This window comes from Chiloscyllium plagiosum, chromosome 15 (assembly GCF_004010195.1).
Source record: "Chiloscyllium plagiosum isolate BGI_BamShark_2017 chromosome 15, ASM401019v2, whole genome shotgun sequence".
NCBI classification, from domain to species: Eukaryota; Metazoa; Chordata; class Chondrichthyes; order Orectolobiformes; family Hemiscylliidae; genus Chiloscyllium; species Chiloscyllium plagiosum.
The window spans coordinates 29,534,422-29,560,654 of NC_057724.1; the positions used below are offsets into that span (position 1 = coordinate 29,534,422).

General features: G+C 39.8%; 1 protein-coding gene and 3 non-coding genes across 6 annotated transcripts; all 4 read right to left on the reverse strand.

The window, feature by feature from the left end:
- Window positions 1-1,069: 1,069 nt before the first annotated feature.
- dkc1 (dyskeratosis congenita 1, dyskerin) lies at window positions 1,070-25,987 on the reverse strand. Of its 3 annotated transcripts, none has more exons than XM_043704586.1 (16): window positions 25,957-25,987; window positions 19,482-19,534; window positions 15,512-15,598; window positions 14,945-15,036; window positions 14,563-14,747; window positions 14,119-14,183; window positions 13,026-13,152; window positions 12,137-12,267; window positions 11,643-11,786; window positions 10,668-10,788; window positions 10,303-10,421; window positions 8,403-8,506; window positions 7,420-7,471; window positions 3,641-3,784; window positions 2,779-2,880; window positions 1,070-2,082 (listed from the first exon to the last, which is right to left on the reverse strand). In XM_043704586.1, exons 1-16 carry the CDS (start codon window positions 25,970-25,972, stop codon window positions 2,023-2,025), a joined length of 1,602 nt encoding a protein of 533 aa, XP_043560521.1. In that variant the 5' UTR covers window positions 25,973-25,987; the 3' UTR covers window positions 1,070-2,022. The 3 variants fall into 3 exon arrangements, with proteins under 3 accessions (XP_043560521.1, XP_043560520.1, XP_043560519.1); XM_043704585.1 differs by lacking the exon at window positions 25,957-25,987 and adding an exon at window positions 20,352-20,439; XM_043704584.1 differs by lacking the exon at window positions 25,957-25,987 and adding an exon at window positions 20,346-20,382.
- On the reverse strand, window positions 11,854-11,987 carry LOC122557579. Its single transcript, XR_006313879.1, has one exon. It is a non-coding gene; the product is annotated as a small nucleolar RNA SNORA36 family (small nucleolar RNA).
- On the reverse strand, window positions 12,409-12,484 carry LOC122557576. Its single transcript, XR_006313877.1, has one exon. It is a non-coding gene; the product is annotated as a small nucleolar RNA SNORD83 (small nucleolar RNA).
- On the reverse strand, window positions 13,390-13,629 carry LOC122557580. Its single transcript, XR_006313880.1, has one exon. It is a non-coding gene; the product is annotated as a small nucleolar RNA SNORD17 (small nucleolar RNA).
- Window positions 25,988-26,233: the final 246 nt, after the last annotated feature.

Genomic DNA, 26,233 nt, shown 5'->3' on the forward strand with positions numbered 1-26,233 from the left:
AAATGCGACACCTGAACAATACAGAGGCTTAGATTCACAAGTGACATTTGTGCCACAGAAAGGACCATGTCCAATAGGAGACATTCTAACCACAGCTTCTTGACATTCAATGGTGTTATTGTTACTGAAGCCTCACTATCAACATCCCTGGGGGAGCAGGGGTTAGCACCAACAAGGTACTCAACTGGACTTCCCATAAATACAGTGGCTACAATAGCATATGAGTCTGATGGAATACTCACTTGCCTCGATCAATGCAGCTCCAACAACACTCAAAATTCCTGACACTGTCCAGGACAAAGCAGCCCACTTGATTAAGACCACATCTACAAGCATGCATTCCCTCCACCAATGACACTCACCAGTAGCAGTATTTACTATCTACAAGAGACACTATAGAAAGCTGCCTGATCCTGAATCTAGAAGGACAAGAGCACAATCACAAGTTTCCTTCTAAGCCACTTACCACCCTGACTTGATGTGTATTAACTCACTTGATACAAAAACCAATAGCTGGCATCTACTGTTCCTTCACTATTGCTGGGTCAAAATCCTGAAATTCCCTCGCTAAAGGTATTGAGTGTTTGCCCACAGTACATGGAGTACAGTGGCTCAAAAAGGCAGCTCACTACTGCTTTCAAGGGTAAGTAGCGACAGGCAATAAGTGTTGGCCAGCAAGTAATGTACATATCTGAGTAAATAGAAGAATAAGTTGTCAACACAACTAAGGCTTGTAGTGGAATCACAGACAGAATACATTAAAGATAGAAGAGATCATTGCACATGCAATTACAGAATGTGAAAACAAATTAGTGAATCTGTTAAGGATGGTAGTCAAAATGGATGACATTTCGGAATCAACTCATGACTATTTGTGCAAACATTGTTGTGGACCAGCCTTTTGTAGGAAAATATGGCATAAACTATTTAATAAAACATCCTCAAATCTGTCTGAATGTAGCCAATATGCAGCACCACAAAGATTAAAGTCCTTACTGATATTCCACATCTATATTCCACTGCAAGAGAACAATGAAGCTTCACCTTTTATACAGACAAGAACAGCAAGTATAAAGAAGCCATTTATTTTTGTTTAAAAATAACAAAAATCTATAACAATTAACATAACTGTACAGTTAGATGTGCACTTGGCTCAAACTAGTCGAACTCAAACCACAGCACATCTAGTAAGGCAAAGTTTAATGGGCTTTAAAAATTGTCATTTACTTTCATTACAATGTACATAATCATAATGTGACAAATCAGTAATATAAAAATATTCAGAATATTCACATTGGAATAACCTCCAAATTCAGCCCATTTGAGGGAAATCTTGTATTATGGATGGATGCAAAAGTCTTAACTGTTCAGACTCTCCTGATTAAATAAACCAACTTTGGGAGGAGCAGCAACCTGCTACATTCTTCAACAAAAAGTTAAGATGTCATTAAAACTGAATGACAAACTAGTGAGTCAGGAAAGCAACACAGGCTAATTCAGAGCAATTGTAATGTCAACTTATATGACATATTTTGCCATCAAGTTACAACTATAACCCTAGTCAGTGAGGCAGGTTCTAGATCAATGTAGAGTTGCCTCACTACCTCAATTTCCATTACCACCAATATTGTACATGCCCCTTGCAGAATCATCATATTCAATATTTGCAAAGTGGCAACGCTAGCTTTATATTAATTGCTGACAACCTGCCAAAACAACTGGTTTTCTGCAATGAATACTTTTATAACAGAATTGGAACAATGCACCTTTGCTGGAGCCTAGCTATGAAAATGATAAACAATTTGTGAATATGCCTTGAATAAAATCTTCACAACAGGATGGCGTGGGAGCAAAAACCTGGTAATAAAGATTGAACAAGTATGGTTCAAACACAAATCAATGTATCTGATCACTGGTTCGAAATGAGGTGGTGCTTTTGCATCAAAATCTGTCATTGTTGAACCTTCCTCCCTCTAGATGCCAATGAAAGGTTGTTGAACACAGATGTGGTGAGCGACTCCATCACTCGCCTGATTCAATTTTTTCCTTTTTCTTTTTCTTCTTTTTAGAGCTTTCAGTGTTCTATGGAAGATCAATTACATTAGTAAACAAATAAAATGGGTGCAAACATCAGTACACTATTTAGCAATATAACTGTTTGCAGATACTGGTGATGACTACCACCTACGCCAAATAAACAGCCAATTATTCAAAAGGATAACAAAAATTAGCAAAGTAAGACAGCAGTAGCATTTAGATTTCAGGTAAAGATCTTAATGTGACAAGACACATTTCAGAGAAGAAAGTTTGATATCCCCTACACAGAACAGAAATGTAACGATTTCAAAATACAACTCAATGACAGCAAGAGCCATTTCTGCACCACAAAAGGCATACTACTTATGAAACAAAAATACACGCCAGGGACATTGCTGGACCTCAAGTCAGACAGCAAACTAAACACAGTTAAAGGTGTGGTGCTGGAAAAGCACAACAGGTCAGACAGCATCAGAGAAGCAGGAAAATTGACGTTTTGGGCAAAAGCCCCTCATTAGCCTTTCCTGAAAAAGGGGCTTTTGCCCGCAACATCAATTTTCCTGCTTCTCTGATGCTACCTGACCTGCTGAGCTTTTCCAGCACTATATTCTTGACTCTGATCTCCAGCATCTGCAGTACACACTTTTGCCTAGCAAACTAAACATATTCAGTTGCTTACAATAACACAAGTTAAATAAACTATGAGAATAATTATTACTAAGGGCTACTGGCAACACTTACCCCAGTCCCAGATTCTCCAATTTTTTCCTCTTTTTTCTTTTTCTTCTTCTCCTTCTTCGGTGTCAGCAAGGTAGGCTCTGGATTATCACTTTCGGGCTTAACCTGTATCAAATAAAAGACTTGTAAATGTAACCTGAAAGTACACATGAAGCATTCAATGCAGTAAGTCGGTAGAGTTGTAGTTTAATGTATCCAAATTTAAGAATTTACTAGAACCAGTGAGAATAGCAACTCCCTGTAATAAAATGGCAAGTACTATACTGAAGATAACAAAGTCTTCATACATTATTTCTAAAACCACAGATCCAGAAAAACATTGCAAATAAAAACAACTCTACTTATAATCACTTGAAGCTTTACTTAAGAATTACATAAAATTAATTTTCATATCTCTGAAGAAACATGAAATGTCAATTATAATTGACCTTTTATAACTATGGGTTGCACAGTGGCTAGCACTGCTTCTTTAGTACCAGGCACCAGGGTTCAATTCCAGACCTGTGTTGAGTTTATGCATTTTGTATGTGTGTGTGTGTTTCCTCTTGAATGCTCTAGTTTCCTCCCTCAGTCCAAAAGGATGTAGGTTAGGTGAATTGGCCATGTTAAATAATGCCCCATTGTATCCAGGGACGTGCAGGTTATATGGGCTAGCCATGGTTAAAAATCTCATTCAGGGTTACAGGGGAGAATTCTATTTCATGATTTCTTGTTCTAAACACTTGTTCTAATGATCTAAACACTGCTAAATGTGGATACAAGGCTGTTGAGGTTTCTCCCAGACGGAGTCAAATTTATTAATTCAATCTGGGTCAGCAGAATACACAAGGAGTGATCTCCATCCCTTCAGTACACGAACACTTACCTCTGTTTCTTGTAACAACTTTTGCTTCTTTTCTTTCTTCTTCTTCTTTTTGTCTTTCTTGCCCAGTTCAGGCGTCAATTGTTGTGTTGTGGGGGTGGAGGAAACTGCAGGTTCATCACTTTCACTTTCACTCTCTCTCTTTCTCTGAGAATGCATGCAAAATGACAGCAATGAGTGAAACCAATTCGATGACATTAGACTGAGAATCAGGACACCAACTAATGTGCATGCATGCTCAAGTCTTCTACAGTCACAGGGTAAACCCACAATGTATGGCAAAGGTGGCCAAAGCCTTCAAAACAAACAGAAACATACACAGGTTACTGTGTAAGCCTTAAGCCCATCATACTGCCTGGATTAAGAATTTCATTGAAGCATACGAAATTCCGACAGGGTTGGACAGACTGTATGAAGGGCTGATGCTCCCCCTGGCTGGTTAGAATAAAGGGCCACAATCTCAGGGTAAGGAGTTGACTGTTTGGGATTGAAATGAGGAGAAACCTTTTAAATAACAGAGAATTCCACAGGTTTACTATCCTATCACATAAGATACTGAAGTCACAGAATATATTTAAGAATTAAATAGACAGATTTCTAGATACTGAAAGCACGAAGGGGGAAAAGCAGGAGTACCTGTCGAATTAGAATCAACAGGATCATACTGAATGGTGGAGCAGGCTCAATTGGCCGAATGGCTAACTCTTCCTCAGATTGTCTGTTTCTACACAAGAGACTTCCAGCAGTTTTGCCATTTAGATCATCCCCAACTACGCCACTTTCAAATTTACCGACATAAACTTTGATAAGAAATTCCTGATTTGGCTAAAATGCCTTGCCCTTATTCTGCGACTGTTCTAATATACTCAGTCTGGGGTAATATAGTTTCTGCATTCATATAAAATTCTTGATAACGCGATTGTAAGTTGCAATGAGATCTACTTGCATTCTTAGAAAATACAGATTGTCTCTCCAAAGTATCATCTCAGGAATTAGCCAGGAGAACATCTTCTGCACTCACCCCATAGCAAGTGTACCCATCCTTAGGCAAGGGACCAAAACTGTACACAATGCTCCATTTGAGTGTCTCAAAGTTCTACGCAATTGAAGACTTTTTTCCTGCTGTTAATCAAATCTTCAGTGACAAGACCAACAACTTCCTAATTGTACACTAGCTTTCAATAAATAAGATACAAGGTCACCCAGGCTCCTGTGGGCAATGCTGATGTCCAAACTCTAACCTTTGAAAAAATACTTTGATAGGAGGAATGGAAGTGCAACCTGGACAATCTCAAACTGATCTACATTATCTGTGTTCTTGCCCACTCACTCTGCCCACCCAACCCTTTCTGAAATTTCTTTGCCCTGTCCAAAGTATTAATAATTGTCTCATTAGCAAACTTAGAAATATTAATTTGGTTCCCATAATTCAGCATTGATATAGACTGCAGCCACCTAAACCCACCTACCTCAAAGCCTACCAACCCAGAGAATTAACCTAATTTTTCTTGTGATACCATAAATTTCAGAACTTGTAACTGTTGAGGGATTGAAAGAATCAGCAATAACTCTTTCTGGAAAAACTGAGATGAAAGGAACAAGGAGAAACTGTTAAAAAGGAATCAAAAACAACAGGTCAATTAAGCAATCCTAGAAAGAAGTCAAAGTCAAAGTAACGTAAACAAACTTATGATTTAGTTGCAATCATAAGAGGTATAGTTAGTAAGTTTGCAGATGCCACCAAAATTGGAGGTGTAGTGGACAGCGAAGGTTACCTCAGATTACAACAAAATCTTGAACAGATGGGCGAATGGGCCGAGAAGTGGCAGATGGAGTTTACCCTCAGATAAATATAAGGTGCTGCATTTTGGAAAAGCAAATTTTAGCAGGACTTATACACTTAATGGTAAGGTCCTAGGGAGTGTTGCTGAACAAAGAGACCTTGGAATGCAGGTTCATAGCTCCTTGAAAGTGGAGTCGCAGGTAGATAGGATAGTGAAGATGGTTTCCTTTATTGGTCAAAGTATTAAGTACAGGAGTTGGGATGTCATGTTGCGGCTGTACAGGACATTGGTTAGGCCACTGCTGAAATACTGCGTGCAATTCTAGTCTCCTTCCTATCGGAAAGATGTTGTGAAACTTGAAAGGGTTCAGAAAAGATCTATAAAGGATGTTGCCAGGGTTGGAGGATGAGAGCTATGGGGAAGATGCTGAACAAGCTGGGGCTGTTTTCCCTGGAGCGTCGGAGGCTGAGAGGTGATCTTATAGAGGTTTACAAAATCATGAGGGGCATGGACAGGATAAATAGGCAAAGTCTTTTCCCTGGGGTGGGGGAGTCCAGAACTAGAGGGCATAGGTTTAGGGTGAGAGGGGAAAGATATGAGAGACTGAAGGGGCAACGTTTTACGCAGAGGGTGGTATGTGTATGGAATGTGCTGCCTGAGGAAGTCTTGGAGGCTGGTATAATTGCAACATTTAAGAGGCATTTGGATGGGTATATGAATAGGAAGGGTTTGGACAGATATGAGCCAGGTGCTGGCAAGTGGGACTAGATTCGGTTGGGATATCTGGTCAGCATGGACGGGTTGGACCGAAGGGTCTGTTTTCACGATGTACATCTCTGTGACTCTAATAACCAAGTTGACCTGTTGCTACATAGAGTAAAGTTATGTAATGTTGCTATTTTTGATTAGGTCAGCTATTTATTAAGAAATCTCATAGACAAAGTTAGCTAGCGGTAATTTACATAGAACATTAACTAATCTCCAGTGTTCCATTATTAAAATTCTTCAAAAATCCAAGTATTATTTGCTGATTAACATATCTAACCTGCTCGCACCATTCCCAGAAATTTCCAGCAGGTTTATCAAGTTGATTCTATTTTCACAAATCCAATTTGACTGTCCAAACAGACCATTCATTTATCACGTGCTTCAGAACAGATTCAGTAATTTCCCTTCAATTCATGTCAGGGTACCAGATCTGTAGTTTGCTATTTTCTCTTTCCGTCCCTTCTTAAATAGGGGTAATGGTTGCATAATTCTAACTTGCACCTGCTACCTCTAAACACTGATATATAAATTAGTAGAGGCAGTCTCTAAGGATTTATCAACTTGCACTTCCATGTCTGGTCATGCATTTTTTTGCTAATACTAATTTAGCTCAATTCCTCATTCTTAACAAGTCCCTTAGATTTCTTCTTTCCGGACAATTTCTTACATTTATATCTGTGAAAATACAAGGCAATGAGTTTCTAAATTGTGTGCACAAGTTCAGAGAATCTCGGCCACTTTTCTCCATGTCCAAAGTGAATCAAAGTAGATAAACTTTCAGATAGGAAGTTAATCAAGTTAGTGACAGCCTGAGGGGTGAAAATAGTGACACAGGAAGAAATTACAAGGAGGCAACATTTGATTAGACTGGACCACTGACTACCCCAATATATTTTAAGGGGGATGTTCAATATGCTAATGATAAAGACTAAAAATAGAATTTAATATGACATTACTCATTTCTCTGTGACCACTAAGTATGTTGCACATCATTCGCAATATTTCCCTAAATTTGCATCACATATAATTTGCCGACTTCCACGCAACTCTTGCCCAATAATCTAAACACGGAGACCAAATTGTAACACAGACTGTATTTCCTTCAGAGGAAAACCGTAACACATTGGAACATAATTAGTCACTGATTTTTATATATCATGAGGAGGTTACAACAGTGTCATGGAATGCTGTTGTTCAGCGCACCTAATTCCAACTCTCAATAGCACTTACCTTCACTGGTTGCGTTTGGGTTGCATCATTAGGTGCTGTTGAACTTCCCCGACTAGAGAAAAATAATTCAGTAAGCATTACAAAGAGATGTCAGGTACCTGCAACAAACACTTAAACAGATTACTTTCCTTTACTCCCATTCACGCACAAGCTCGTGCAACCAGAAAAACCAAATAAAACTGCAATCATTAGTTTGAATGTGTTAGGAAGTGCTGAATCCAACACAGCCTTAAAGTGGGTTGGAATGAAAATGCAATTCCATTTCCTCTTGCAGACTAACTCCTTCTAAAGCCACAACAGACTGAAAAAGGATAACTGCCTGCTATTACACAGCTCAGTAGAATTTTTAAAAGAAATCCTAACCAAGCTAACATTGTACATTGACTTTGGATATCAGTCATGGCGGAACTGGCAGCACACTTGTACCTCAGGCAAACGATAGTGGATTTAATTCCCACTCCAAAAAACAAATCAGGCATCAGTCAATACTGATGGGACTTTCCAATTATTGGAAGGGACATCTTTTACAGAAAATGTTCAACCAAAGCCTCATCTAATCCCTTGGGCTGATGTAAAAGATACATAACCTGGCAAATATTATCCCTCAGGCAGCACCATTAAAACAGATCACACCATTTTCACATCATCATTTGTTGGAGGCTGCTTAGCACAAAATTACTTCTGCATTTCCAACTTTACAATGGCTATGTTTGAAAGGTACATTTTACTGGCTGTAAAGCACCTCTAAAAATGCAAAATTATTTTAAAACTATTTAACCCACATTAGATAAACAATCGTTTGGGCTTGACAACAGGCATGACACAGAGCTCACGCAGTCTGTACCATCCAAGATCAAAAATAGCTCATATTAAATGTGCCATCTACTGGTAAAGCTAATATATTTCGTCTGCATGACGGAATAGAATGATTTCTGACTAAACGCCCCAATAGAAAGCTCTCAATTAGAAAACAAAGTCCTTACGTATAATCTATATAGTCCTTCTTCCACGATTCTGGAGTACTTCCATTTGGTTTGCCATGTTTATCTAACAAACCCTGCTTAATCATCATTTTCTTCTGGCTTGCCTTTAAAATAAAAAAAAGTAGCTACAATTTTTGTTTTACATCCAGCATTAGTTGAACAGAAAATCGACACAAATTTTAATATGGCCAAAATCTTTAACATTCCTTGCCATTTAAATCAGACACTCAGAAGTGATTGAAATAATTTCCACTGGACTTCAGGAACACGAACATAGTCTCTTACCTTTTCTGTAATTATAGACATGACACAATTTCAGCTGTCATTTAATACAATTTATTTTCTATAAACTTACACCTTGACAAAATTCAATAACTCAACAGCAAGGATAACTAGGAAGAGAATAGGACCAGTCAAAGAACAGCAAGGCTGACTATGTTTAGAACCACAGGAGATGGGGGAGATACTAAACAAGTATGTTGGATCCAGGTTTACTGTAGAAAAGAACATGGAAGATATGTAGGGGAAACAGATGGTGACATCTTGAAAAAGAGGAAGTGGTGTTGGATGCCTTGAAACGACGTGAGCGTAAGAGGTATAGTTAGTAAGCTTGCAGATGACACTAAAATTGGGAGGTGAAGGAATTGTTGGAGGACAGCGAAGAAGGTTACCTCAGATAACAACGGAATCTTGATCAGATGTGCCAATGGGCTGAGAAATGGCAGATGGAGTTTAGTTTAGATAAATGCGAGATGTAGCATTTTGGGAAAGCAAATCTTAGCAGATCTAAGAATGTTGCTGAATAGAGAGAGCTTGGAGTGCAGGTTCATAGCTCCTTGAAAGTGGAGTCACAGGTAGGTAGGATAGTCAAGGCGGCGTTTGGTATGCTTTCCTTTATTGGTCAGAGTACTGAGTACAGGAGTTGGGAGATCATGTTGTGGCTGTACAGGACATTGGTTAAGCTACTGTTTGAATATTGCGTGCAATTCTGGTCTCCTTCCTATCGGAAAGGATGTTGCCAGGGTTGGAGGATGTCAGCTATAGGGAGAGGTCTAATAAGCTAGGGCTGTTTTCCCTGGTGTGTTGGTGGCTGAGTGGTGACCTTAAGAGGTTTATAAAATCATAAGGGGCATGGATAGGATAAATAGACAAAGTCTTTTCCCTGGGTCAGGGAGTCCAGAACAAGAGGGCATAGGTTTAGGGTGAGGGGGGAAAGATATAAACGAAACCTATGGGGCAACTTTTTGTCGCAGAGGGTGGTGGCATGTATGGAATGAGCTGCCAGAGGAAGTGGTGGAGGCTGGTATAATTGCAACATTTAAAAGGCATCTGAATGGGTATATGAATAGGAAGGATTTGGAGGGATATGCGCCAGGTGCTGGCAGGTGGGACTAGATTGGATTGGGAGATCTGGTTAGCATGGACAAGTTGGACTGAAGGGAGTGTTTCCATCAGGTATTTCTCTATGACCTGCCCTGCCTTATTTCCCAGAGATAGGTCAAGTTTTGCACCTTCTCTAGTAGGTACATTCACATAGTGAATCAGAAAATTGTCTTGTACACTAATTCCTCACCATTAAACCCTTAACACTATGGCAGTCCCCAGTCTTTTAAAGTTAAATCCCCTACTATAACCACTCTATTGCTTTTACAGATAAAAGAGACCTCCTTACAAATATGTTTCTTAATTTACTGCTCCATGCAGCTACTGCTGCCTGAGCCTGCAATCTCAAACTATTATTTTTCAAAAATATTGTGTATGGCCAATGGTTATTCACAAATGGCCAAAATGGTTATTCACACTTGGTCACAGTTCCATGCAACTACTTCTGTTTGCAACCCCACTGGGTTTGGAAAGCTTTGCTCTAGATCCTATGCAAATGGAAAAAAATTTGGCTTACCTTTGGTCCCAGGCCCCACTTACGTGGATATGTATCCCGTTCCATGATCACTCGTTTAATCTTTGCTACAACACCATGGTCACATGTTGATATTACTGCTGTTGTCATTAATGCTATTGCTGCCATATAAAACAGACAGAAACAAAAATGTATCATAGTGAGCTTCTGAGCATCACTTTTAAAACTCATTGAATTTATACAACACAATTACACTGCCCACCACCAGAGATTTGCATTCAGAAACAACGTAGTTCACAACAGATAACAAGGCAGTTCATCAAACTTGGATTTTAAAGAATGATTGGACAACAAGCAATTTCCAAATTATCGCAAAAAAAGGTTATTTTAATTTTAAGTTCTGTTACCAATACAAATGGCTTCGCCCTTTGTTGTCACAACAACGATCTCCTGGTTCACCTCAATTCCATCTTCATAACGCAGCAGACCTGGAAGCATAATCTTGGCACCATAACAAATAGCATTTACCTAGCAAAAGAACAAATCATTTAAAGATAAATTCTAGAACAAAAGTAAGTGGCTAACCAAGTTTCAAATTTTGAAGAGAGCATCACAGTGGTTAAATAGTTCTATTAAATGAATCAAAAGATTTTCTTTAAGCTCAATGCATTCAAATGAGTTCCATATTGAAAATAAACAGGTTCAGCACTCTAACTGCACATCAATTAGCGACAGCTCAATAAGAATTGTTGGCCTTTCTTGGAGAATGTTATGAACTAACGTAGAGTTTCACAGCCATTTACAACCATCACAATCCCAACCATAAAATAACAAACTGCAATTATAATCCAACATGTTCATTCTGCCCTCAGGAGTTTTAGTGAAGTTACATTTATTATGGACATATACATAGCCAATGTTTGGCTGGAAGCATACAGGATCAAAAGAAAGAAAAAAAGTTGAACACTTTTTGTATAAAGTCTTCACTTTGATCTTTTAAAAAATATTTATTCACTCCTGAGATGTGGGTGTCACTAGGTGGCCAGCATTTACTGCCCATAACAAGCCACCCTCGAGAAGGCAGTGGGTAAGCTGCGTTCCCGAACTACTGCAATTCCTGTGCCCTAGAGAGACCCACAATGCCCTTAGGGAGAGAATTCCAGAATTTTTGACCCAGCAGTGAAGGAACAGCAATAAGTTTCCAAGTCCAGGTAGTGAATGGACTTGCAAGTGGTAGTGTTCCAATTTATCTGCTGCCCCTGATTCCCATTGATTCCAATTTTGCTAGGGCTCCTTTGTTCAATTGCAACTGACTAAATTGTTAATAACTGCTAGGTAAGCAAAGTATTTCCAAACATCGCGCTTTATGCTTCTGTACTTACTGCACTATCCTTCATAACAAGCCTTTTGTGAGTCACCAACAGTTTTTCAAGGGGATAGATGACACGACGCAGATAGGTCTCGTCCTTGTTGTGATCGTACTGCCACTGGGCATCCAAAACATCATGCATCGTTACCATGTTATCCTGAAGTTTTAAAGCAAAACGTAGCACTCAAGTTACCGACAAACATAAAAGGATTTCCAAAAAAAAACTGTCAAGCCAAGAGTGCCCCTATGAGGGCACATATTGCCATCAAGTGTAACAACCCCAAGGCTTTTCACTTTTCCAAAGTTAAATTACCAGTGCAGGAGCAAAGTAACCTGTACTGAACTCAACACTTTGGGATCAGCCAGAATTTAAGACAATAGAAACATTAGGCATTGCATTACACGTTTATTAAAATATGCTACCACTGTTGTGGTAACCAAACTAGAACCAAAAGACCACTTCAGGCAATTCAAATGTTCCCTAATGTAGTAGAGTGGCATTCCTACCATTTCACTGTTTACACCAGATCGTACTCTTCTCAGTTCCTGCATTTGACCTCCAACTCCAAGCAACAGGCCAAGATGTACACACAGTGTTCTGATATAGGTCCCTGCTTCACAGCTCACCCAAAAAATTCCTAGAAACAGACATGAAAGCAATAGAGGCTATATACAAATACTACCATATTCAGCAAGGCAATTTTAAGTTTGGTTAAATGAAGAAATTGCCACACTTGCACCACACAGCATACAACATCTAATAACAAGCCAAGGTGCATAGCCATCAGTCAAGGGTGATAGATAGAAGTCATCTTTGCACAGTGTGCTAATGTCATCTCTGTAGCATCATGTGGCTAGAAAGCAACTTGGCAAGCATGAGCTTCCATTATAAACCAATTGCTTTGGATTGGATCTTTTGAACTATACATCACTTTTCTGGTGACAGTCACATAATAAGATGGGAAATTTCACACTGTTTAATTGCTAAATTTCCTGAAACATTACCTGCCTAAACGCATTTGCTGCTGTTCAAGTGTCTCCTGGATAATATCTTAGAGGCTAGAAGCATGAGCATGTCGCAAGCTTGTGCTCACCAGTCAAAATTCCCAATTTACATTCACCCATTACCAGTGCTCTCTAATCTATTTTAGCCCTAGTCTAGCAATGTCACAACATGAAAATTCGCACATAGGACTTGTAAACCTCCACAGGCTTAACTCACTCCCCATATCCCTTCAATGCGCATAACCAAAATCTTGCTTCCTCCAACCTTATTCAACATGGGGTATCAATAATCTTCTGAGGCAGAGAACTCCCACAATTCATAAACCTGTGAAAACTTTCTACTAAATATGCCATATAGCTGTAAATGGTTTAGATTACTGCAAACACTCACCTAACCGTCTCTCTGGATCATACTCAACTAGTTTACTATTGTAGACAGTCCGGACTCTTAATTGTCTCTTGACAGCAGCAATTAGAGGTGGACGTTGGAATAAGGCTCCAGTCAGCATCTCCAAGCCCTAAATGAGAAATGCACGAAGGTTTACATAACAGTGCTGAGCAAGTCAAGTATAAATCGACAGATATAATCACTCCATTAAAATTAGTTATTCACAACATTGAAATTAACCTTGAATTTTTGTAATACAATACTGAACTACATGTTAAAATCATAATACATTCATAACTTGAAATTTTAACCACAATACCTCTAACACATAGCCAGGAGTTAAGTCCATTTAGAACTATTTATGTACGTGATCAGATTGCATCATTCATCTTAGTAGAATTAGATCCCAAAAGGATTCAAATCCTGCCAAACCATCTCACATCCACATACACCCAATCAGGGACCAGTAACTTCTCAGCAGAACGCCAAAAAATTCCATGGCACAAGATAAATGTATTTCACCCAGAGCCTTAAACAAGACTCAGTGTGCTGCAATGCAAGTGGTTAGCATCACTCGGCGAATGGATAAACTTATTCATCATTTCACGTACACAATAAAGCACTTAACAGATAAAACAAGAGATAGAATAAGCCAGTCTTGGAATAGGGATGAACAAACACGATCTTCACTAGCACAACTTTGGGATTAGCACAGATCAAGTAATTTATTCACGTCACTTGAAATATGTTTGCATCCCTACCTCCGTGTCAACTGTCAGCTTGGGTAACCTGAGAAATACAATAATAAGAAACCCACACTGCTCCTATAACTCCCATATAGCATTCAATTTTGAAAGTTAATTTACACATTGTGGGTAACACTGCCTTATGCCAGTATTTATTACCCATCCTTAATTGCCCAGAGGGCAGCAAAGAGTCAACCACATTACTACAGATCTAGAGTCACATGTAGACGAGGTAAGGATAGCAGTTTCTTTCCCTTTCCTCAAAAGCCCTGCAGAATCTTTAATGAAGTAACTTGAAATTTTAAGTTTGGAAGAACCCTAAGAAAACAAAACAATACAGGCCTACTTACCCGGCTAAGTTGATGTTCATTTTCAATAGCATTGTGCAGCCGAACAATTCCCACGTACTCTTTGCCTACAATTAATAGCACAAGAGTCGTCAGGACAGGCCACGTCAGTTACTGTATCACAAACTGTGATATCAATGAGCCTCAAACAGAAGCAGTCCCTTATAAAAATTGCATTGACCTGATAGTAATTCTTTAGTGGGATTAAGAGATCCTAAATTCTTCATAAATAACAAATTCAAGCGAAGCCACGTACAAGAATTTTGCTGCACTGTGGCAGAAAGTAATGAAAACAGCATTGGTTTCAGATCAATTTGAGATTTCAACATCAGAGATGAAAATGAAAAAATTAAATTAGCGATCAAACTTAATGCAACATATGTGATTTTCCAAAAAGGCAGAAGTATTATGCTGCAACCAGACAGGTTAGTAAAGGAAGCCACTTACCAGCACTCTGCTGGGATTTGACTAGCCGCGTTGCTCGTTCTATACAAACAATTAGACACCCGGTCACTTTGGGATCCAACGTTCCACTGTGACCAGTCTTTTCCACCCGCAGAATCCTGCGTATCCATGCCACAACTTCATGCGAAGATGGGTTTGCTGGTTTATCAAGGTTAATAAATCCTGACCTGCCAAAATGTAACTTGTATCAATGTGCCTTTTAGCAGCCATGAAAGATCAATAATTATTTTCGGTTCTTTAATTCCTTCTAAAAACGTCACCTTTCTTGTCCCCACCCCACTATCAACAGCAACATTTCATAAACAGACAAGGCAGCTACAACACACTAGCTTCAGTAATGCCTCATCTTGGATTGTAAACATACCTTACGTATTCAGAAATTTCCCTTTTAAGTGGTGAGCAGCCATTTGGAATAGGAGTGTAATGTGTTGTCCGCACATTAAGCTTGTCAAAATTCTGTCAGACAAAAGATTGGGCTCAATAAAGAACTTGCTCGTATGTGGCTTCAATCTGTTGAACACTGCACTAATATAGATGTAGCAAGACCTTGCAACTCATGCGATCTTTCAGTGACATAGATGAAAACTAAATATTGACCCTAACATATGGAGAAGTATCATCATTTTTTTCAAATAATGCTAGGGAACAATGGAACTGGCAAATTTAGTCTAATTTCACAAATGCAATGTGGTATTCTTTTAGTGTCTTTTAACTCGACTGGATTACTTAACTGCTTGAAGTAAGTTGGAACCCAATGACCTCCAGCAGGTCAGATAAGATATAACATTTCTTCAAATCAGGGTAAGGAATTCTATTTCACGTGCAAACAAAATGAATGTAAACGGATATAAACATGACCATAACACATTCACAAACTATCTGTAGATTAATACATAAATATAATCAGAACTGCACATTTAAATGAGATTACCTTTAGCAACAAAGGCCAATGAGATGTGTCTAGTTTCACTGTTTTTGTCTGTGGTTCGATTAGAAAGTCTGTCTCCTGTTGGATGCTCTGGAAGCATAAGAAAGAGTGCTGACTTTCAAGTTCATTAACATAACATACTCCCTCCACCACCAGCAGTACACCAAAATACCTTGCCTAACACAAGAGCTGCCATCTACATCAGGTCCAATATGTTACACATATTCTGGTATCATGATATAAAAACAGAAAATGATGAAAACACATGGCAGCTCCAGGTTGAGGAACAGGAACTCATCTTCTAACTGGAGACTTTACAGTTTTCTCTGTTCATTATAGAATTCAACCATGTCAGATTATATCTTTTTCCTCAATTTTGTCTCTGTTCTTTTGTTGGTTTTGGCTTTCTTTATTCGCCTCATGCATTTGGACAGTAGTAACGGAGGAATTCACACCTCATCTGGACCCATGCTCCTTTACTATATTGAACCCCTTGGCTGTTACATCATTAAATTTTGATTTACAATCTTTCCTGCCTCCAGCTCATCCTCCTCCCTGCTTTACACTTCTACATTTAGCAATTCACACTTCTCCCTCTCAAATCTGCTTAAGTTTTCAACCAATAAAGCTAAACCCATCAATGACAGGTTTATAAACATGGATAGTCAATGACATTGGCAAGGCTACTTATGATTCATTACAATAGGTAAATGAATTATAGCAGTTTGGACAGCCTCATAGCCTTTGCCTCCAAACCTAAAGCATTCTGGAAACCCTACAGTTTAAACTGATCTCTCTTTGTGGAAAGCCTCATGTTCCACATGCTGTTTCTCACAATGCAAAGTTGAAATTATAGGAAAAAAATCTAATATTAGCATCAGTTATTTATTGTTAATGAAAAGCTTCCCTAAAACAACTATAATTTTCGAAAAATACCTTTTTAAAGGTTCAATGACTGGAAATATTGCAAATGCAACAGCTCCAAGAATGGAGGGTGGCGGAAATCTAGAAACAACAGTCTAGCATCCATCATTTAGGACGTAGCAGCGATGTGTGGAAGTTTTGAGTTATAAAGAAAGGCTGGAATGCTGGAACATTTTTCTCTGGAACATAGGAGGTTGAGGGGTGATCTTAAAGTTTATAAAATCATCAGGCGCATAGATAAGATTAATAGCAATGTATTTTCCCTAGGATGGAGGATTTCAAGACGAGGGACATTTTAAAGGTATGGGGAGAAAGATTTTAAAAACACATTTAAAAAAAAAAGAGGATGGTTCGCACTTGCAATGAATTTTCTGCGGAAGTGATGGTTGTGGACCCAATTACAACCTTTAGACAAGTACATGAATAGAAAAGGTTTGGAGGGATATGGCCAGGAGCAGGCAGGTAGGAATAGTTTAGTTTGGGATTATGTTTGGTATAGACTGGATGGATTGGAGGGCCTGTTTCCGTGCTGTACGACTCTAAGACAGTCTTGCCTTTTCCAAATTCGAGTTCCCTCATTAATTATATTCAAAGTTAAAAATCACACAACACCAGGTTATAGTCCAACAGGTCAATTTGGAAGTACTAGCTTTCAGAGTTGCTCCTTCATCAGGTAACTAGTGGGGCAGGATCATAAGACATAGAATTTATAGCAAAAGATCAGTGTCATGCAATTAAAACAATGTACTTAACAAACCTAAATTGCTGTAAGTCTTTCAACTTTTAGAATGGGTTTCAGTGTTTGGTTCATTAATATGTAAATCTCAGAACTTATTTTAAGTCACATTCTCCAGATAACTTAAAGTTTTATTTTTAAAAAGTGACATCTCAGCTCAGACAATATGTACTTAACAAACCTAAATTGCTGTTAAGTCTTTCAACTTTTAGAATGGGTTTCAGTGTTTGGTTCATTAATATGTAAATCTCAGAACTTATTTTAAGTCACATTCTCCAGATAACTTAAAGTTTTATTTTTAAAAAGTGACATCTCAGCTCAGACAATATATTAAAGGTGTGAGGTTAGATTCTGTCTGTATTCCAAGCTTGAATTTGACTGGTTCTATTCCCAAAGTAGGAATTGATAAAATGTTGTGTTTTTTGAGCAAACACAAATTCAGCACACAGAGGGTACATATGTATATGAGAGAGTTGGGGTGGGGGGAGAAGAGAGAGTGTGTGTGCATGAGTGTGAAGGAGTATAAGCCTGTGAGAGGGTGTATGCATGGGTGAGAGCATAGAAGGTGTATGTATCTGAGAGAGGGTCTCTGTGTGTGTGTGTGTATATGAAAGTATATGGTGTACTGCAGTCACCTGTAGTGTGACATGAACCCAAGGTATATTCTGTGTCTTATGATCCTACCCCACTAATTACCTGATGAAGGAACAGTGCTCTGAAAGCCAGTATTTCCAAATAAACTAGTTGGGATGTTAACCTGTTGTATGATTTTTGACTTTGTCCTCCCCAGTCCAACAGCAGCACCTCAACATCAAATATATTCAAGACCACGAAAGACATTTTTAATGGCTCAGCCCTCCATAGTGAAAAATTCCAGTTTCACCACCCTCAATGAAACAACCCCTTTACATCTACTCTGCCAAGAAACATATATGATTCAATGAGGTCGCTGCCCATTTTCAAACTCCGAATCCACTGAACCTCGCCCCATAAGAAAATGCCCCCATACTCACGATGCCAAGCTAGTGACCCTTTCCTGAAGTGTCGTCAACACCAATACATCTTTTCCTTAGATAACAGGGTTCAAACTGGATCCCAATAGCTTGCTTAGTTTGACCAAATGTCTCTATATTTATACTCCATTCTCTTTGATACAAAGACCAAAATTCCATTTGCCTTCCCTTTTACCTGTTGAACTTGTGATTAAGTCATGACGAGATTCAAATCCCTGCGCTGCAGATCCCTGCAGTATTCCTCCACTGAAAAATTTTTAATCCTGTGTTTTTTTGCAAAATATATAACCTAATTTCTTACCATCTGCAAGTTTCTGTACACTCATTTAATTTGTCTACATTGCTCTACAGACTTTGTCATCCAAGTCATTTATAGATTGTAAACTGTGGACCCAGCACTGATCCCTATGGGACACAGTAGTTATTGCTTGATTTGGAGATGCCGGTGTTGGACTGGATTGTACCAAGTTAAAAATCACAACACCAGGTTATAGTCCAACAGGTTTAATTGGAAGCACACTAGCTTTCGGAGTGACGCTCCTTCATCAGGTGATTGTCCTGAAGGAGTGTCGCTCCGAAAGCTAGTGTGCTTCCAATTAAACCTGTTGGACTAAAACCTGGTGTTGTGTGATTTTTAACCTAGTTATAGCTTGACAGCCTGAAAATTCTTATCTCAACACTGTCTTATATTAGTTAGCCAATTCTTTCCTCACGCTAATGCATGACACACAATACTGTCGCCACTTATCCTATTAAGTAGCCTTATGCACATTACGCTATTGATTAGGTTTGGAAAATCCAAATATCAGTGTGTTTATTGGCTCACAACTGTACCTCCACAAAGAATTTAAATCAATGCCAGTCCTGAATATCCCTTCATGATCTCATGTCAAATCAATTTGAATTTAATATGCATTTCTAAAGACCTTTGCTTTAGAATCAGCTTTTTCCAATTCCAGATGTTAACCCAACTACAGAGGTATCAGGGTTTTGTCTCCATCCCTCTTTGAAAAAAGGTGTCATATTGGCATTTATCCAGTCTCACCCAGGACACTTCCATGGTCTAAGCACTCTTGGAACACGACTGCCAGTGTCGCCAACATCTCCTTTTAATACCCTACGATGCTACCCATCATATCCAAGGGATTTATCAGCTCTTAGTAAAGTGAGCTTCCTTGCAGAGACTGCATTTATGTCACCCCCATCCCTCCCAAATTTTGCTCCTTGCTTCACTTCTTGCACAATTTCGGACAGTAACACAAATTCAATTTTGCACTCCATCAAAGGGTTAAATACCTACCCCAATTCCTTCCCCGCTTTTCTTCCTTTGCTTCTTCTGTTTTTTAAAAGCTGCTGCAACCGACAAACAGACCTGGTTAGAATTCCTCTACAAAACTGAAGATTCTCATGTCACTGGGTGTCCAGTAAAGTTTGTCAAAATGCATGCGCTTATTAACGGCCTTTAACATTTTGAGACATACAATCAAAAGAAAGTTACTATTAGTTGCCACGTGGTTGTTCCCTCAGTTATATTATGTGGGGTGACCACTAAGCCAGCGAAAACAAGGCCGCTGGTCAGTTATCCGGGTCGGAGTTTACATGAAGTGAATTCCGGACTCTTTGTATAAGTCACCCTCGTGTAGAAGGATGTGAATTCAACGCGAGGCAGACATTACAATGCACACGTTGGTTGGAATCGCATGTCGCATCCACTACAGCATTCAATCTCAGAAGGCAGCTTGCCAACCACGCACTGCACAGTAGTGCATGAGCCCGCACTCGGAAACTCGTGGCGATGGCAAACAGCAAAGCGAGCTGCCAGGCCCGGCGCCATGCGGTGCGGCCCAGCCACGTGTCCAGCACCCAACATCGCTCGTTACCTATTTCCCAGCCAGAGCCCAGGGAAACGCTGGCGACACCCCCCCAGCCACCGAGTGACCGCTGACCGCGAGCAGAGATCGCGGGGAATTGGGGTCAGCTGCAGGGGCGCGAGGAAACCCCCAACTACCAGGCCACGGCGGCTACCTCCCTCCCTTCCCTCCGCCCCCCCTTGCCGGTGAGATGCAATGCCCTCAAGCCACCGCGCTGCCAGCTTCACTCCTCCCTTTAAACGAGCCTGCAAATGCAGATCGTTCTCTGCTGCCCTATTAAATCCGATACGGGCCTTTACCATCTCCGTCCGCCATCTTCTCGCGCTGATCACCAAATGAAGGAGCGCGCTTCACTCCGCGCGTGTCAATTAACGTCCCACCCCAGAATGCACCGCAATGCGCATGTCAATTACAGGGCGGGTCGGCGCATGCCCAGTGCTGGCACTAAGAAGATGCTGTTAATGCTACCCAACCCCGACAAAAAAAGTACAGAAAAAATTTCAGCAGGCCAAGATTTTGACTTATTGTCAGACATCCAAATTTTTAAACACAAAGTCACGGCAAGGGAAAAAGAAAAGATTTTTCGAAGTTTGGAACGCAGGAGAAATTAGATGCTGAATGATTATGGTGCATGGCAAAGGTGAAAATGAGAAGGAGAAACATGGTCAGTGTGTTGGAGATGTAAAAACCATGATTGCTTGCAAATGCTCTTGGATAAAATACGGGTAATATTTATAAAATCGTACAATTCCTAACAGCGTGAAAGTAGGCCATTCGGCCCATCAGTCCACACGACTCTCCTAAGACTAACCCAGACCCCAATCCTATCCTTATTTTCCATGGTCAATCCAACTAAACCGCACATCTTAGGACTGCAGGAGGAAACCCGTGCAGACACGAAGAATGTGCAAAGTCTGCACAGGCAGTCACCCCAAGCTGAAGTCAAACCTGCGTCCCTACTGTTGTGAGACAGCATTGCTAGCCACTGAACCACTGCTGCCCATTATGATCTTTACATGCTGAACTCGAGGCCAGAAGGTTGTAAACGGTCTCAATATTTGAGTTTGTACTTCTTAAACTCATTTTAAGTTTCATTAATTGTCTAAGAGGCAAGGTTCAGAAAGATCAGAGTGGAAGAGGGCAAGGGAATTGGTTCTGTCCTCATTTTACAAAAGGTTTCCAAGAACTCTCCATTTGGTTCAATAATTCCTCTATGAATAGTTTAAATCAACTTATTGCTAATCTACCTACAACATGAGGAAGGGTGCTTGTAGTGCAGTGGCAGTGTCCCAGCTCTGAGCCAGAGACCCAGGTTCAAGTCTCATCTGTTCCAGAGATGTGTTACGACATTTCCAAATAGGTTGATGATAAATATCTACCAAGGATATGCTGATCACCTAATTCAGAGGCACCAACTGTTGGCAGTGTACCATACCTTTATTCTTTGGCCTAACAAAGGACATGGAGTCAGAATTCACCATTTGAATTCAGATTATCAAAACAGTATCCGAACTCGTCACGTAAACTGCACTCTGCTTGCTAACAACAGACGGGAGACTGCCAACAACAGGGGCGGCACGGTGGCTCAGTGGTTAGCGCTGCTGCCTCACAGCCCCAGGGTCCCAGCCTCGGATGACTGTCTGTGTGGAGTTTGTACATTCTCCTCGTGTCTGCGTGGGTTTCCTCTGGGTGCTGTGGTTTCCTCCCACAGTCCAAAAATGTGCAGGTTAGGTGAATTGGCCAGGCTAAATTGCCCATAGTGTTAGGTGCATTAGTCAGAGGGAAATTGGTCTGGGTGGGTAACTCTTCGGAGGGTCGGTGTGGACTGGTTGGGCCAAAGGACCTGTTTCCACACTGTAGGGAATCTAAACCAAGAAGCAGGAACCGATAGTGCTGCTAACATCATTCTCATCATCATTGGTCTCAGTTTTTCAGCATGGAAAGGGACGCTTCAGCCAATTGAGTCAATGCCAGTATTGAAAACTTTGGTACAAATTAGTAAGAGAAACATTTATAATGTTAGTTACTTATTCATAGAATAAGTAGAAAAATAAATAAATAAGATAATTTACATTTAAAAACTTTAATGTTAACTAGAAAATAAGGAATGAAGTTAAAAGTTATTATAAACTCAAGTCACAATTTATTAACCTTAGTGACTGCCAACCAACTTTGGCAAGCGTCTCAGTTTTTGTTCACTTTTGCTGAAGTTAACAATGAACACTTGCAATAGATACTCATGCATCTCAACAGAATCAGTACTCAACACCAGCACAAGTTTCACATTAAAAACATGTTCAATTGAAATGGCCGAAGGGCTTTTACATAGAGAAAACAATACCTGTGCTATATTATGGGAGTGCCATAGAAGCAAAGAGATTGAGAACACTACAAAATACCAAATTGAAAATGTTTTGAGGTTTTATCCTGTAGTAGTATTTGGGTCCTTGGGGATCTGTGGGCTACACAGCACAATTTCCTGCTCTTGCCTGAATGAAAAAAAATTAACAACTTTGTCTCCAATTTCTACCTCTCCTTTTCCTTCTTGAGGTTCATCTTCACCTCTTCCTTTCTCAACTTCTGAATCCCTATTTTCTCAAATGAATTACTGACCAACATTCACTACTTTGCCACTGGTCTCATACAGGTATCTCAAGTACCTTTGCTCCCACCCCAGTCTAAGAGCTGTTATTCCCTTTTTGAATTCTTTGTGCTATCATTTCATCAGTTTTAGAATTTAGACACGAGCAGCAGGAAGCCACTAAAATCTTTTGATCCTGCATGGTTAGCCAGGAACATCATGCCTGATCTATTTCATGTCCATCAGCAATGTTAAATGTATTTAAATTCACCATTCATACATTGCTGAGGGTAGAACATTCCAGAAGATTCATAACACTTCATATAGTGAAGAAATTTCTCCATCCTAACCCGTGGTCCCTTCACATAAGATCGTGAACACCTCTCTTTCTAGATTCCCCAACCAGGGGTAAAATGTCCTCCAAACAGCTACACTATCCAAGTAGCCATTTCAAAGGATTATGACTGATCTCATTGTCATCTCAAATCCACATCCCTTTCTATCCATGATTATCTTTCACGCCTTTAGTTTGCAAGAATCTATTCATCTATGCCTTAAAAATAAAGACACTGCTTTCACCTTCTTAAACTGGTAATTCTAAAGGCTTGAGACTTTTTTTTAAAAAAAAAACTGCCTCCCCTTTTATTTCCCATTTAAAACACTTACTTTTAAACAGTGACCCCTAGTTCTAGAGCAACTCATTCTTCTAAACTGCAGGGTATCTAGTCTTTTCATTCTCTGCTCATTCCAATAGACTCTGGTGTGTCTGTTTTGTTCAGTATAGAAAATAGGAGCAGGAATAGTTCATTTGGCCTTTCAAGTCTACTCCACCTTTCAAGTCTGTTCCACCATTCAGTATTATCATAGCTGATAGCTGTATGTTTGCCCCCCAATCTCCTTTGATCCCTCGAGTCCAAGTGCAAAATGCAATTCTTTTTTGAAATCATACAATGTTTTCACCTCAACTTTCTATGGTAACAAATTCTACAGGCTTTTCACTCAGTGAAGAAGTTTCTATTTATCCAAGTACTAAATGGCTTTCCCCATATCCTTAGACTCTGACCTTTGGTTCTGGACTTCCCTGCCATCAGGAACATACTTCCTGCATCTATTAAGTCTAGTCCTGTTAGAATTTTGTAGGTTTCTATGAGATTCCCACACTCCAAACTCCTGTGAATATAATTCAAACTGATTCAATTACTCCTCATGTGTTTTATCCCACCATCCATCTGGTAAACATTTGCTACACTCCATCTATAGCAAGAGCATCCTTCCCCAGATGAGACGACCAACATTGCAACAATATTCCAGGTGCAGTCTGACCAAAGTCCTGTATAATTGCAGCAAGACATCTTTGCTCCTGCACTCAAATCTTTTTGCTATGAAGCCTAACATACCATCTGCCTTCTTTACTGCCTGTTGCATCTTTTTGCTTACCTTCAGCAACTGGTCAAGGGGACACCATGGTCACATTGCACATTCCTTCTCTTAACTTATAGCCATATCAAAGCCATCCCATCCACCTAGGCCACTTTAAAAGTATTTTTAATTAATCTGTTGGAATATATGACATGTCTGGGGTAGTTAGGACTTGAACACTGTCCTTCTGGCTGAGAGGTAAGGACTTTACCACTGCACCATAAGATCCTCTCCCAAGACAGTACATCTTGGCTAACAAAATCAAAAACTTGCAGAATATACATAGTGTTGCCTTACCAATGAGCTGAATAGTTGTAGTAGATTTCTTTATTCTTGCATTCCAATCCTTTTTTAAACTAACAATATTTGGATATTTACATTATTTTCTGTACCGAGAAGTTAACTTTTTGACTAGTGTACAAGAACATGTAGCTTCCCTCTAAATACAATATTTCTCAGTCTCTTACAGTTTTAAGATTTCATTTTTTTTCTAAAATGATTAGCTTCAACTTATCCACATTATATTCCATCTGCCATATTCTTGTCCCCTCACTTAACTTGTCCATAAACACATTTGTGTCTCTCTCACGACTAACTTTCACAAGTAATTTTGTAAAGTTACAAACTTGGATGCATTGCCCTGATCCTCCATAATGTATTATTATGGATTTAAATACTTGGTGTTCTGATCCATACACCTCTCTATGAGTGACAGCTTGCCAAAAAATGAAACTAATCTACTTATTCCCATACTTTTGCCAAAATATTACTCAATACTCTGGACCCCACTTGTAATAAAGTTGTGAGACACCTTATTGAAGGCGAAGATGTAGATCCCAGGCAGTAAATCCTCATCTCCCCACTTTGGTCATTCTATGACTGCCATGCTTCCTCTTCCAATACTGGCAATTTTGATCTTTATCATCTCCTCCATTGCAAGGGGCTTGTTTGATGAGCTTGCAATGATGGAGATAAACCCAGGCGGAACGTTCAGAGACTTTAACAGCAGTTGGTGTGGTAAGGAGGACCTGAAAGTGTCCTTTCCAACGAGGTTGAGGCCACGGACTGTCCATTGTAATAAAGTGTAAACTATTTCCTCCTTGCCCAAGTATATACAAAGTACACATAATCAATTAAAATAGGCAGCAAAGAAGAAACACAAACTAATCTAATAGGGGTCACCCATATTCCGGTTTAAGTATCAAGGAAGTACCTTATTTGAGGCCATAATTTGTGCTGTTCAGCAGGTGCTTCCCTCTTGATTTCTGCACCTTACCCAAGTCTAGCATACCTGTCCTTATACTGTGTCTAACCGGGTTTTGCTGGGGACCCAATGGGATCAGAAGTTTGGGGTGTAAGGCTGCCTGCCTGGCAGCTGCATCTACTTGTCGACTACTTTAGAAACAGTATCAGTTTCCTCAGCATGAGCCGAACATCTTGCCAGATTGATTGGATAAAACAGGATTACTATTACGCTGCCCCCTTGGGGGTTACAAGTCTTCAATGTTCCCACAAGGCTACAAAATCGTGGGTCATACTAAAAGCACAATGAAGAGTCAGTGTATACAAGTAGATTTTCCTTTTGCTAGGAAGAAAGCATGTTGATTTCCCACGTCAGCTCCAAGGTAACATTAAAGACATCACTCCCCAGTGGCCACATTTCAACAGTTAAAGCAAGGGCCAGGCATTTGTCCCTGGGGATTTTGCTGTCTTGGTGCCAGACTCAAAGGTGAAATGCTGGGGCCTACGTGTCCCCATTTTCAGGATCCCCTCAGGAAAAGGTTGTCTAGCAGGTTGTTGGGTGGGCATGAGGTAGGTTCCACCCCCAGTGGTTCCAATCAATCCTATCAGGGCTGGTATATGGCATTTGGAATCATGAGGGCGCTGGATATAATTTGTTTTACCTGTAACTTGCATCATGGTTCAGTCCAGTTCTGGCCAACCCAATAGAAAAACCTCATTTGCGACTGGAAATTCCTGGACTGGTTCGTACTGTTGGCCTGGATCATATCAGTGACTCCAGGTGGAAAACATTACAAAAGCATAGGGTTAAACAAAGACAATTGAGCTTCTTGATTATTGTTCAATTGTATGTCACTTCTGTCGGATAGGCACATATTTCAGTATTGTAACACAAGTCATTCGTATTCAGGTTACTCCCAGAATTTCACTGCATTTACA

Excerpts from the sequence above, each read along its gene's own strand:
- dkc1 (XM_043704584.1), bottom strand. The coding sequence starts at position 20,367 with ATGGCGGACGGAGATGGTAAAG. Across the intron at positions 13,153-14,118 it reads ATGAACATCAACTTAGCCGG|GGCTTGGAGATGCTGACTGG; the intron begins GTAAGTAGGCCT and ends TTTCTCATTTAG. Across the intron at positions 3,785-7,419 it reads CCCAAACGCAACCAGTGAAG|AGAAAGAGAGAGAGTGAAAG; the intron begins GTAAGTGCTATT and ends ATGCATTCTCAG.